This window comes from Girardinichthys multiradiatus, chromosome 10 (assembly GCF_021462225.1).
Source record: "Girardinichthys multiradiatus isolate DD_20200921_A chromosome 10, DD_fGirMul_XY1, whole genome shotgun sequence".
Classification (NCBI taxonomy): Eukaryota; Metazoa; Chordata; class Actinopteri; order Cyprinodontiformes; family Goodeidae; genus Girardinichthys; species Girardinichthys multiradiatus.
Window position 1 is genome coordinate 36,874,348 of NC_061803.1, and position 14,540 is coordinate 36,888,887.

At 40.1% G+C, this 14,540-nt stretch overlaps 1 protein-coding gene across 2 annotated transcripts in view; it reads right to left on the reverse strand.

Moving 5' to 3' along the window:
• Positions 1 to 1,197: 1,197 nt before the first annotated feature.
• Positions 1,198 to 14,540, reverse strand: part of reep3b (receptor accessory protein 3b) — a 40,981-nt gene continuing 27,638 nt past the window's right edge. The window contains exons 6-8 of one of the 2 annotated variants that reach the window (XM_047377106.1): positions 11,350 to 11,506; positions 4,454 to 4,587; positions 1,198 to 2,552 (exon numbers count right to left, since the gene is read on the reverse strand). In XM_047377106.1, coding sequence (XP_047233062.1) covers positions 2,478 to 2,552; positions 4,454 to 4,587; positions 11,350 to 11,506 — 366 coding nt within the window. In that variant the 3' untranslated portion in view covers positions 1,198 to 2,477. Of the gene's footprint in view, positions 2,556 to 4,453; positions 4,588 to 11,349; positions 11,507 to 14,540 lie in introns of both variants that reach the window. The other variant, XM_047377105.1, reaches the window with a different exon arrangement.

The window sequence follows — 14,540 nt, forward strand, 5'->3', positions numbered from 1 at the left end:
CTTTGTCTGACCTGTCAACTAGAGCCTGTTTGCCATGGGAGACCCTACCAGGGGCATTTAAGCCCTAGACAACATAGCCTCTAGGATCATTCGAGCACTCAAACCCCTCCACCACATTAAGGTGGTGGTATTTTTTTAATATTTAGATAAATATATCAGTTTATTTAAATTTGGCCCTTTTGGCCCTCCATACTGAGGCAAAGGACACGTCTGTGGCTCATTTATTAATTATTCCCATTTTCTGGGCTTTTACAGAAAGACAACCATTGACTAAAGGACAGCTCTAGGGAGCTTTGTCTGCAAGGATTCATGATTTTCTAAAGAAGGAAGGTTCAGACTTCTCTTACTGTCCCAAAGCCTCTATTAAGGCGAGCAGAAACAGAGCTCTTTCACAGACAGGAGACTGACTTCATCAGTTCACAATTTGGTTATATCCACTCCAGCATAGCTCCTTGTAGGTTTACAGCAGGACAGCTGTTTGAGCACTAAAAACATTAGCAATGGTGGCAGCTCAGATGGTTTGTGGACCCATTTTCTCCAGTAACCTGTCCAGGTCTCTTCAGATGGTAACTTATAAACGTGAGATGTTCAGATATGTAATGTCCTTTGTACAATACCAGGGAGGACATGCTTTTACTGTTTTTTTGTATGTCGTGACTTAAAACCATATATTTATTCATAATATTAAAAAAAACATTTTCTCAGTTTGACATCAGAACATTCCTGTTTTAGGTCAGGTCTGGGGTTTCCTTCCACAAGCTTCTTACATTAGTTTGCTGGGTTATTGGCCCATTCCTCCAATATAAACTGTAATTTGGCATTTCAGTTGCCTGTAGAGTTTGGGCTTCTTCCATGTACAAGACCTGTTTAACTATGGATGATGACATTCTCTTAGCAGCTTCAGCAGCAGCTTCAGTTCTGGGGTCAATTCACCCATTGGACGTTTTCTGAACAGACGAATGTGAAACCTTAAGGCATCTGGAAATTGGACCCAAGGATGAAGCAGACTTGTGTAGGTCTACAGTTCCCATTTTGACTGATTTAAGTTTTTCCATGATGTCACAAGGAAGCAGAGTGTTTGGGGTGTTATTTTCCCTTAACATTTTTGGAGGCAGTTGCACGCCTGCAGTGTCTTCCAAACAAACTACAAAACACATGAAGTAGAAACATTTCAGCAATAAAAACAGAAAAAGACACTTCATGTTTTGCCTTTTATATTAACGGGCAACTTTTATTTTAATGTATTTACCTTTCAGAAAACACTCATCCAAACATAAAAAAAACAAACTGTACACACAAGCTCTGGTGGTCACATAATGGTTTGGTTTCATTAATCAGTTATGATGATGAAAAGGACGTCAATGCATGAGGAAGTGTGGCTTGTTGCACATTTTCAGGTTGTTTATCAGGATGTCAGAGGAATGAAAATGCTGCTAATATGAACAGCATCTAACATCAAATATGGTTTAGTCTGCGTCATCCACAGCATCCTCCCACAGAAGGCTAGATCAGAAAAGCAACACCATATAATAATGGGTGGATATGTATGTGCAAATTAGGTTGTTACAATAAAAAGCATAAAAAGTTGTAAAAAAGCAAACCATGAACAATCAGAAAAATGACAGCTTGAAATTTACAACCATGATCTTGATGTTCTAAACATCAATAAATGAAAGACAGAATAATAAAAGAATTCCACTTTGTGATAGAATGAGGAAGCACAATCTGGAAAACTCTGACGACAGCTAGGAAATCTGTTTATCAGCAACATTGGTTTTCTCTGCATCCCTCTCTGATGAGCTGCTGGTGATCCAAACACTCCAACATGCCTGGCTTGACGTCCATCAAGGTAAAAATGTTCCTGGTTTGTGTTCGGAGACACGAGCCTACGCTGTGATCAGACTGATCTAAACGGAGGAATAAAGCTGAAAATAATACCAGCACGGTTGCTTCAACACAAACACTAAAAGCAACCAACAGCATCTTTAAATGATCCAACACACAAAAACAGGAAATTTTAATATTTTTGACAATGGTCCAGAAAGGTCTCATCCTGTGAGGACTTCCAACAACCAGAAGAACTTTTCAAATTTGCATAAACCAATGTCTGATTATGGTTTAAATATTTTGGAAAGTAGAAGTATTAAAGTTGACTAAAATTAAAGCTATTAGCACCTTAAGTCCCCAAGCAATAGCCTATTACTAAGTGGTACCACATTATTTGTATAAAATGTCAGAGCTGATGATAAAAAATTTGTCTTGAACATAAGACCCTAAATCTTTACTATTCCAATAACACATTAGTTCCCTGGAAAAGACATCGGATTCCATCTCTGCCAGCTACTACTTCTGGATGAATTATGTAATAAATATGTCACCAGAGAGAGATCATCACATAGAGTTCAGCAGAGGGAAAAGTTAGAGTTGGAAAACAAAATGACACCATCCACCAATTAGCAGGTTGTTCTGCAGAGGTCTCATGAAGCTCCATAGTTAACGGAGCTCAGTGCAGGTCTCTTCTTGCCTTTAATCTTCAGGGATCCATATCGAAGCTGCTGATAATAAAATAACAGGAAACAAAAATGTAAGTGAGTGTTGTAGAGAGACTTCTTCAAAATGATCAACTCATAAACAAACTGTCTCTTCAAACACTGTGTTGTCACTTCTGTATCAACAGTTCACAGCTTTTAGATTTCAAATTCAATTCATTTATTTATATAGCGCCAATTCACAACACATGTCGTCTCAAGGCACTTCACAAAAGTCAGGTACATACATTCCAATTAATCGTAACCACTGAACAGTGCAGTCAGATTCTGTTATCTATTCAAATTGGATAAAAATATTTCTATCTGAGGAAACCCAGCAGATTGCATCCAGTCACTGGCATTGACTTTGCAGCAATCCCTCATACTGAGCATGCATGTAGCGACAGTGGAGAGGAAAAACTCCCTTTTAACAGGAAGAAACCTCCAGCAGAACCAGGCTCAGTGTGAGCGGCCATCTGCCACGACCAGCTGGGGGTTTGAGAGAACAGAGCAGAGACACAAAGAGACCAAAGAAGCACTGATCCAGGAGTACTTTCTATGGGAAGGAAAAGTAAATGTTAATGGATGTAGCTCCTTTAGTTGTTTCATCTAGAAAGAAAGAACAGATAAACTCTGAGCCAGTTTTCAAGGTCTGAAAGAGAGCACATAGAGCTTTTACTGTAACAAACTCTGTCAATTTCCATGTCTAGGAGAGAGAAAGGGTTAAACACTAAAAGACAGGTTCATGTGGATCATCTGTAGAAGGTGAGCATTAAGGTGTTGCCAGCAGAAGCTTGGACGATGTCCCTCTCCAGAAAGGTGTCACAGGTAGACACAGAATCAGGCCAGGTGTAGCTTCTAGGTAGAGAATAGAGAGAGAACATAAAGTTAGAAGCTGAAATAACAGCAAATAATGCAAAATTGGAGAGTAGTGTGAGAATGTAGCAAAGAGGGTGAACTACAGAGATAGTTTCAGTTTCAGTTTATTTATTTATAAAGCGCTTATTTACAACAACGTCGTCTCAAGGCACCCTACAAAGGGTCCGGAACAGACCCTTAGTGCCCCACGTGTAGGGGCACTAAGTAAAATAATAAAGTGATAAAGTTTGTCCATCTAGAGCCCACTGATTATACTAAAAACCACAAGAATAAGGATACCTCTCTCTGTCAGACTGATTATAACCATTGGAAAAGAGAAGGGGTCATACAGGTAGCAGAAAGATTTCTGCACAGTCATTACATTTAATCACAAACAGTTTTATTCTCTAGGTTCTGTTTTCTAGTAGAAAATGTTCAGCTGAGCCTCATCAGCACAGGTGAAGATCACTAGAGCGCCACCTGGAGGAGACAGACTGATAAGAGGGGGAGGTGTGCCTACAATCAATGACCTCTGGTGCTAGCTGCAAACAAGAACATGCAGTCATCATCGCTCTGCACCAAAACAGCCTCACATGCAGGAAACTGCAGCTAAAATGTTACAAAAAAATGTTCCAGCTGGAAAAAACAGCTTTCTTCATTTAAGAACCTTAGTTTTAGTGACTCAGGTGCAGATTCTGGAAACTGTGCTGAGAAGAAATGATGGAGCACCATGCCAAAGGTGATACTAAAGAGGCTCAAATATCAAAATAGTGTGGACTTGTGTTAAGGACAATCTCCAGATCCTCGACCCATTGACAATCTGCAGTGAGTTCTAAGGGCAAGAATGGCTCATTGTAAGCTAGCATGAGTGAAGGGAAGTTATTAAGAAGGGTCCACACTGTCCAGCCTAAAAGCTTTTAGAAACTTTGAAGCTTATTTTACAGAAAATCATAAAAACGTTAAAAAATCTGAACATGTCAAAGGCAAACAACCTTTCTGTCCATTCAGGCCCCGCCTGGATCTCACTGGATATTTTCCCAGCTAGCAGAGTGAAGTGGACCACTTACGTCTTTGCGGACTCTGGACCTTGTGATCTTAGCACTCTGGGAGCGTCTCAGTCCTTTCTGACTGACAGCCTCATCTTCAGAGAACATTGGCTCAGCCTCTTCATCTGACCCGTCGTCCCGATCATAAAAGTACTCTAAAATAACAGAAACACAATAATCAGTGAAACCATAGGAGTGTCTGAAGCTTCACTTAGTGACATGTATCAGCAGGATAATATCAATGGGCTGACCAGAACAACAGTTCTGCAGAGTTATCCAAATGATTGTAAACTAATGTGATCATAACATGTCCTTATCTATATAAAAACAAACCGATGAATTATGATGTGGATTCTTAATGGAGTAGCAGAAGAACAACGTCTAATAAAATAAAAGTGAGCAGCAGCTTTTAATATCGGCCAGGATCCTTGGTTTCTCGAGATGTCTGATGAATGCAGAGCCTCAGTGTTTAGCAGCAGAAGGGTTCGAGCTTAGCTGAGCAGTAGTGGATGGTCCTGCATGTTTACATGGAGTTCCCCTGGAGTTTCAGCTTCTTCTCACAGTCCAAAAACATGCATAGTTACATGTTACATGTTAAGTTGCTCTTCCCCTCAAAGCCAACCTTAGGTGGACGAGTGTGTGTGTGTGTGTTCCTGTCTTGGCATCAGAGTGAGAACCATTTTCCCAATTTCACCATCAAATTGAGGACCGTTTGTACCAAAGTGAGGACATTTTGCTGGTCCTCACGACCTATTTGGCCAACAGTTAGGTTTAGGACTAAGGTGTGAATTGACTTTAGGTTAAAGTTAGGGTTAGGCATGCCCTGGTAATGGTTAGGTTTAGGGTTATTGTCAGGGTTAGGGCATAGAAAGGGTTGAAAATGACTGAAAATCAATGGAAGTCAACACATGGTCCTTACTACATATAGCAAAACAAGAGTGTGTGTGCGTGTGTGTGTGGAGTGTGTTAGTGTAAGGGAGCAGCTGGCCCAGCACAAGTTTCAGCTACCTAGAGCAAACACACTGCTTCAGGATCCAGACTAGGAAGAAAACTTCCTGATAACATATTAAATAGACACAGATGATCAAAAGAACACATGCTTCAAGCAGGGAGAGAGAGTTCACATCTGTTGCAATTATTAGTTAAAAGCTAAACCCATGTCTATGTTCTACTCCTGGGAGAAGGTAAGCAAACAGAGAGCAAGATGGAGCTCTGCTCTTGCAGGAAGTATCTCCTCCTTCCACCTTCCAGAACCGGTGGCTAAAATATGAACCTACTTGAATGCAAGAAAAAGCATCATGGTGGCTGGAAAAACAAAGTTTTAACTTTACCGACATCTTGTGGCAGATTTCCATTGCTACCTGATGCAGGGGAAAAAGAACAGCTGTCTACAAACTAGTCCAGCTGGAGCCCTTTAAAGCACATCAACATAAGGAAAAAAAAATCCATCCGATTTAAATCAACAAGTTAAAGAAATGAAGCTCTCATCTCCATTCTCTTCATTCTTACTTCAGCTTTGTTTCTAAATCCTGTCCCAAAACGCTGACCACTAACAGAGCTCCAAGCCCTCCCAGATATCTGCCCATCTGTTTTATATCCTCAGGACATTCTGACTCAGCAGCTCCGTGTTCCTACTCTGATAACCCGAAAACTGGTTTTCCGTGCTGCTTTTCCCTGACTTGTTGACCTCTCATCCTAACAGCAACAAGGATTTCCTTGTTTGTTGTGAGTGTCCGTTTTCTGTTTATTTTGGGTCTAGCTACTGCTGATGTCACATTTGGAGTCCATAAGATGCCCCACTGTGGAGAACTAGGAGGCAACTCCACTTTCTCCTATTCAGGAACCGGAACCATTTAAAAAAGATGGAATGGGACAAATCTTCCCAGGAGATTACCAAAAAACAACCCACTGAATTAGGAAAAAGAGAACTTCTCCTGAGCTGTTCTCCAAGTTCTTTGTGATGAAAAAAACAAAACATTGCAGTGCTGGTTCTGAGGCCCTGCCTCCAAACTGCACCAAGGAGGCATGGCAGTGTGTAGAACTAAATGGACCAGGATTCTGATCCTCATGATTTTGCTGAAAAATCATCTAAACAGGACTAACATGTTACAACTTCCCAGGGTTCTTTTGAGGTTCCACTTAGTTACATTTAACACTTGAGACCATTTTAACACTTATTATTTAGGATCTAGTTCTGCTGGAGGCTACTTCCTGTTAAAAGCAGAGATTTCATTTCCAGTGTGGCTACATGCATGCTCAATATAAAGGATTGCTGCAAAGTCAATGACTTGATGCAGTTGGCTGAGGTTCGCTAGACAGAAAACGTAATTGCATTGAAATACAACAAGGATGAAACTGAACTCCATGTAATAAAAGGTGAATAAATATTTATGTTTAGATTGATTTGATCATATATATTCTGTATTTCAATAAACTCTGGTGGTGTAGGGGTTAAGCGCGCGACCAAGTGCAGAGTATAGTCCCCGATGCCGCTGTCCCAGATCCGGCGACCTTTGCCAAATGTCTCCCCATCTCTTTGCCCTCTTTCCTGTCTACCTACTGTTGGAAAAATGAAAAAATAAAAGGCATCTAGTACCGCAAAAAAAAAAAAAACTCTGTTGTGAACTAGTGTTATAGAAACAAACTGAACTGAATTAGTTTTTTACAACTTTTTTAGAAATCATATTGGTCTAAAAATAAATTATGTTTTTAACTTACTTAAAAACTGAAGCAAGTTAAAGGTTACTTTATAAACTTAGGTAGTTGTTCTACTAGGTTTGTGACTAACGGGCTTTTTTACCAAGGTCTCCAAACTGCATCAAATCAGGATTGGTAAACTGAATATCTTTAGTTAGAGGAGTCTTAAAGTCCAGTCCTGCAACCTCTAGAAGAGTACTCTTACACTTTGACCAAATAATTAAGCAGTAATATACAACATGATTATATGCTGGAGAAGTAATTTTGCGACCAAAACACCTTTCCTAGTCAGAAATTCACAGAGAAGCTTCTCTGATCAAAACGTGCTCCGTTGAAGGTGCTAACGGAAGAGTCACCTCCTTGTGGACCATGCTTGTTGCTTTAAAAAGAAGCTTTCCATGACCTAAATATGCAGAATCTAAGCTTTCTCAGAGTATCCTCCAAGTGGACCCACATGTATCCAGTACTGGTCTCCAGACTACAGAACACAGTCCTGCTGATAGAAAGATGAAGCCACTAACTACCAACAGATGTTCACAGGAGAGAATCAACCCCACTGGATGTTTCCATGGTGGCTCACTGAAGTCTTTAACATCAACAACAGAGCTGTGAGCCATGCTAAGTTAATATGTCCAGCAGAATATTTGATGGAAGTTCCTTTATTTGTTTATTCCACCTGTAAAAACGGAGTGAGCCCCTATTTGGCCACTAGGAGGCGTTGTAACACATGAAGCTCTAGAACAGAGAGGATGAAATCAAAAATGATATAGGTGAGTGAAAACAGCTCTGCCTCATTTCTCTACACATATCTGCAGGCTGTCTGAGCTGCAGTCTATCTTCTCACTATGCTAGAAGAGCTTTCAGGCTTCCTACCCTCCATATACCCATCCTTCCATCTCTTCTGCCTGATGCATCCATCTATAGTATCTCTGTTCTACACATTGCTCTACATCTCTGTGCTCCACCGACTGTGTGTGGATGAAAGACAGGGATAGAAAGACCAGTGAGTGTATGCGTTTGACATTCCACCGGCATCTCCACTCAACCTCATCTCATCCCCTCTGTCTGCTGGGAAGTCATCACACACACACACACACACACACACACACACACACACACACACACACACACACACACACACACACACACACACACACACGCACATCCACACACACACAGCTGCCGACTGCTTTCATTGAAATGCCAGCCACCTGCAGGGAAGAGAGCAAAAAGCAAACAGAGACAATCGGTCGATGCGGCTTTGAGACAAAGCAGATATATAAGCACTGATATAAATATCTAGTGATATGTAGATACTTAGAATGTCAGGAGGTGATTTACCCAAAAACGGTAAAAAACTGTAGCATTTTCAATGAAACACTGGTAACAGGAAAGCTGTAGGAAATCAGACTGATTGCTGTAACCCTAGCAAATGTAGCCACGATCAGGACTGTTCACTAATTTATTTTTCAGCTTCATAAGATGGAGCAAATTGGGGTGTGAATATTTACTCAAACATGATCTGTGATTGGAGCCATTCTCGGGTTAGCACAGCCCAATTTACATACAACAGTAGTATAAATGTTGAGTAATTTCACCTTAAAATTATATAAAGCCGATTGTTTACATTTAATTTTCAAAAACTTCAGACAAAGAAAAAGAAACTAAATAAATTGAATAATTTTATGATTTATTTCTGAAATGATTGTAAAATTAGTTTTATGGGACCCAATCTAAATATAATAATAGCACTGGATAGAAAATATGTGAAAAAACAGCAAAACACCAAAGAAAAACTTGATTTTAAAGGAAGGTAAGAAAGTCTGACTCCTTGGAAGGAGATCAGAGAGTAATTTATAATGCTTCAAAATACAGATTTCTTCTTTTTTGCATTTCTGCAGAAATTCTCTTATTAAGCTTTATTATTTTTTCGATCTGTTTTAACAGAAGAAATCATTGTTTCCATAAATACATAGAGGCTTTCAGACCACCTTAATAAGGTATGATGACCACAGAAGACCAGCCCCATGTGGGGCCCAGTGTGAGTCTATAGTGACAAGTTTTGTGCGGTGAACGTATGTATGAAATCCAGAAGAAATGTAAACATATCTGCTTGTTTTGAAGTAAAAATGAAATTCAAACTCTAAGGTTTCTGTTTGTTAAAATCAGGATTTTAGGATTCAGGGCTTAGGCCCCGAGGACCCACCTCTAATGACACCTAAGGCTCTGATGAAGGAGAAAGTTTCTGATTGACCACAAGAAGCAGTGATGATTTGGACCCAGTACCAGAGCAACAAACATCCTGTTCATGTACAACAAACATTGAACACTGACTCACATGGGGGCGACTGTGGATCAGTGGGAAAAACAGTTGGCTTGCAATCTGAAAGCTGTGGGTTCAATTCCAGTTTCCTGCTGTCATACGTCTATGTGCCTCTGAGCAAGGTACCGATCCTCTTGCTTGTCCTTTTTAAATTCTGTATTTTTGTACTGTGTATTCTGTCTCACTGCTTCCCATGATGTCAAAGAGAAAACCTGTTTTTTGGACTGACTAAAGGATGCACCAAGATTAAAGCACTGACATGTACAACATGAGCATCCTGCTGCTTTCAGTGGCATTTAAAGATGCACCTAAAATACCCAAAATTAACAGTTCACCACTCTGCATACCAGTTTTAAAAGATAAATTAACATGACAACATATACAAAAACTATCCATTAAAGTAAAATCTGCCAAATATCTTGCCTTTGCCTTCTGCTTATCTGAATTCAGGCTGCAGGTAATGGGTCCTGCAGGGAAACCCCAGACATGGCTCCGCTCCAAGCTCCTCTGGAACATCACCTGATCTCTACGGTTGAGCCCAGCCACCTACTGGGAATGGTTAATTTCAGCCACTTGTATCTAGAAGGTTTAATGGTCAATTAGATCCATATCTAATAACCGTAGGTGAGGAACATAGATGCAGGGGCCAACTTTTGGCGTAGCAGGTGCTACGCTGAAAGTTGAACCCTGCATCTATATTCAGTCACCGTTAGTCACCATTACACAGAAATTAGGGCGATACGCTCATTTTTTAAATCAGCATATCGGCCCTTTGACTGACGCCTGGGCTTCCTCCGTGTGGTTTTTATGTCGGCTATTGCGCATGCACCGAGACTGTTCCTGCTTCCTTTCACCCTATGACCCTGTGTGACCGCTAACGGTAAAGCTTTCTAAAATCATATGAGCTTTGAAGGGTGGGTATAAAAGGCATCGTATCACAGCGTTCTTCCCGGTAGCTGCTGAGCACAAATTGGGTGATGGTCATTCCACTAATGGCAAGGAGCAAAATGACGGGCCTGCAGCCAGTACTAGCACTGGGTCATAGGCAAAGACGTCATTTCTGCTGCTGGAGGACTTAACAAGCAGAAGAAACGGAGGTCTGGCATTGACCTAGCATGAAAAGAAGCCTTCCAATTGGCTGGAAATAACCCCTGATGAAGCTGGTAGGCCTTCATATTGGGTTATTTGGGCTCACTGTTGAACCTATGATTTTACTTTTATGCTAGCGGTGCTGCTTTTGCCAACCACCATGATTTCAGTCTAACATTGACACATAATGATAGTTATTATGGTCACTATTAGCCATGTATAATGTGCATTTTCCATTGAAATGTCTACATTACATAGAACATTGTCTTCACATTACTGCAGACCAGACCCAATCTGCTTATCCTACCATCACTCATGAACAAGATCCAACACACCAGAGGTCGTCCATTGGAAACAGAGTCTGACGTGACCTACAGAACTACTACAGTTTGTTTTTCAGTAACCTCCAAACAAATCCCCAATGTCCGTTTCTCCAATCACAGTTTTAGTTGGAAAATGACTAAGAGCACAAGTGGGCCACATACTTAGTGTCAGAACCCGTCCATAACAAATTATGTAAAGTAAGTTTTGCTGTAAGCTATGTTCCATCAGAAACAACCACTGACTTCAGGTAAACTACCTTCATCCCAACCAATGATTTCCTGAGGAAAAACAAAATAAGGACCAAACCATAAAGCAGCTGTTATTGACCTTAGTGATGAAAGCATGCATATATGTCAGTTGTTCTGACATGTTCTGGTGATTGTTGAGGTCAGGATTGGCTTGAGGCTCCCGACATAAATGAAAGTCACTATAATATCCTAATAAGGAGAGAAATATGTGTGTGTGTGTGTGTGTGTATGCATACCATCTTTAGAATCGGTGTTCTGAGATCTCCTGGCAGCCGGGTTAGCTGACTGGGAGCTGTACTGGTACAGCTGGTCTCCTCTGTCGTCCTGCTGGCCTATCTGCGAGAGGTCATGCATGCTCAAGCTCCGCAGCTTTTCTGTTATGGCTCCCTGGCCCTGTGAAGGCAACAACAGTCCATATTACTTCTCTAACAGATTGCCATCCACAGCTGAACGAACACGTCTGACCATCTCTGCCAACATTAAAATAAGAGATGAACCACACTTATCCCTCTGGTGTCCATTAGCTCCACACGTTTACCTGTTTTTGTTTTTTACCATCTAATGTGAAGTTAAGCTTAATCTTCAAAAACAAAGATGGGAAACAGAACTACAGATTCAATTGTCAGAGGATGATTGGCACCCTGTATGTCTCTTACAACACACTTCAACAAGCTCAAGGCAGTGGAGAAAATTTGGTTGGAAAACACGGTGAGGTACTTTATAACTCCAAACATCAAAAGTTAACAATTGAAAACCCCCCAACAATGCTGGAGATTTTGTGGCAATTGAAGTGCCGGTCATTCTCATGTATTTCGAAAGTGTACAAAAATTGTATCCTTTTGGGAAAATATTGCATCAGTGATGGGAGAAATACTGGGCTACAAAATACCTGATGATCTATGAGTTCTGTACTTGGGCCCGGTGCACAAGGGAGTTATTCGAAAAGAAAACTTCTATATGTTTAAAATAATGCTGATGGCCAGCAAGAAAGTTATAACACGGAATTGGTTAAAAGGTGACACATTGGAATTGCAACAGTGGATTGAAATAACAGGACATTTATTTGATGGAAAAAATGACCCACTGCCTAAGGTGAAAGTGGGTAAATTTCAGAAATGATGTTCAAAATGGATTGTGTATAAAACTCTGTCCAATGTATGATTTCTGTCTTTCATATTTTTTTTTATAGTTTTGTTTTGTAGAACTCCACAGAATGTGTTCTGTTGTATGTTCTTCTCAAATGTTGTAAAAACATAAATAAAGAGTAACAGAAAAAAACAAAAAAACAAACACCAGTTATCTGTCCTCATGACGTCTGTTAAACCATCATCATCCCTCAGACAGGTCCGGACCGGTACCACCTTCATCCAAAACTACCGAGGACATAAACATCTCTGGCAACGCTCTACAACAGGTGGCGGCAGAACTGATCTATGTGAGAGCCGCCAGCATCAGCAGAGACAGCCTGGAGGTCTGTGGTGCCTCATTATAGTAAATATGAAACAGTTGCAACCAGAAGCAAGTCCAACTTGTGACAAGACGATACATTAGTTCTGCTTTTAGTAAAAATAATAAATATCAATATTTAGAAGGTTCTCACGGCCCTCGTCATCACTGAGCTACAGATACTTTATGTTACAGTGAGATATGATGAAGAACCAACAAATGATTAATAACAAGCCATATTAATAAATGAAGGGCAAACAGGTTAATGAGGCCAAACTAGAATACAGTGAATGTAATGATTAAACTGAGAAATATAAATTATGATCCTAAACTGTAGATAATTCACAATGTCTAAACAAATACTTCATGTTTACATTATGGGTAAAATTCACAGAATGAGAAATACCCACAACAACGGTAGGAAAAGACCACAGACAACACTGATGTATGAAAAAATACTCTAGTACCACAGAATGGGGCAACTGTCTGCAAAAATAAAATAAAGTTTTTCAGCAAGACACTGAATTCATGTCAAGGTTTTAAGTTGCAGGTCTGTTAAAATAGAAGCACCCTCTCATTTAATGATAGGGGTTTATTTATCAGCAGACAATAAAAATGATCAAGCCTTTATCAGAGGGTGCACTGTGACAAACTAAGTACACCCTTGCTGTCTACAGGCATGCTAAATGATACAGCTGATGACTTCATTAGAAGAAGACTGATCAAGATCTGGATCTCGTTTCTAACAAGAACGACAGGTTTTAGGGGAATAAAAATTAATCAAGGTGTTGCGATGGCAGAAACAGACCAGATCTTAGCCTGTCTGAAGAAACTGAGGGAACACATGTCTACAACCCTCACACTGAAGCAACGCTGGAGAAGATTTAGTCAAATGTCCTCTACGATGCTGAGAGAGACTGACAGTCAGCTGAGTTTATGCAGCTTAAGGTGGTTCTTCCTCCAGTTCCTTCGTCCAGGCTCTCTCTGATGGACACAATAAACATCTCACAGCCTTAGTGGTCTGCTACTCTGCTGGAAACTAAATAAGCTTATTACACTACCACATGCTTTTCTTTTGTTTATATCAAGAATGGCTGTCCATATAGTACATGTATGTACAAGTATACATGTACATACTGTTCCTTCTATCCTCTAAAGTTGATATATTTACACTAAATGTCATTTGTATGCTGTGAGCTTTTGAAACCAAAGTCAAATATCTTGTTTGTTCTCAAAATGTTGGCCAACTAAGTGATTTTGATTCTAAAAGTTACTGAATAAAAGGGCGTGTTTAGTTTTCTTACACACAGCTTTTCCATTTTGGCCTTTTTTTTGTTAAATGCCAACTCTGAATCTATGGAGTTATTGCAAACTTTACTGATCCTGGTGGACCAAATCATCTGCAGGATATCCTAATGTATAACAGCATAGAATCCAAAGTCGGCGTACTTACTTTTAACCATGACTGTATGGTTAAAACACTAGCGATGGGACAAGAACAGTATATGAAGTGATTGTTACCATGCTATTTGCACTGACTGCTGTTTACCTCTCAGAGGAGCATGCTGAGGCACACACCCTGAAGAAGGTCAGTATAGACAGAAAAAGAGAAACAGAAGAAACAGTGAAAACTGGTTCCAATTTAGCAGAAACAATAATAATAATAATAATACAAATAATCAAATTGTATGACTGGTTCAGGTTTTTTCTGAAAATGATCTAGTAGCACCTCCTCTGTCTGTCGACCAGCATGGAGCTTTAAAAGCCAAGTCCTCTATATCAACCCTGGTCTTTCCTATGATGTCCCATCAGCTTCATGCACATCAGCTAACAGGACAGTTAATGTAGCCGTTAGCTCCATTTTTGGAGTTTACCCAAACCCAAAACACTACAAGTTCAAGAACTGATAGAAAACCATAGTAGGATTTATGAATCGAACATGCCCACTGGTTCCTGCATCATGCAGATGGAACTGTGATAA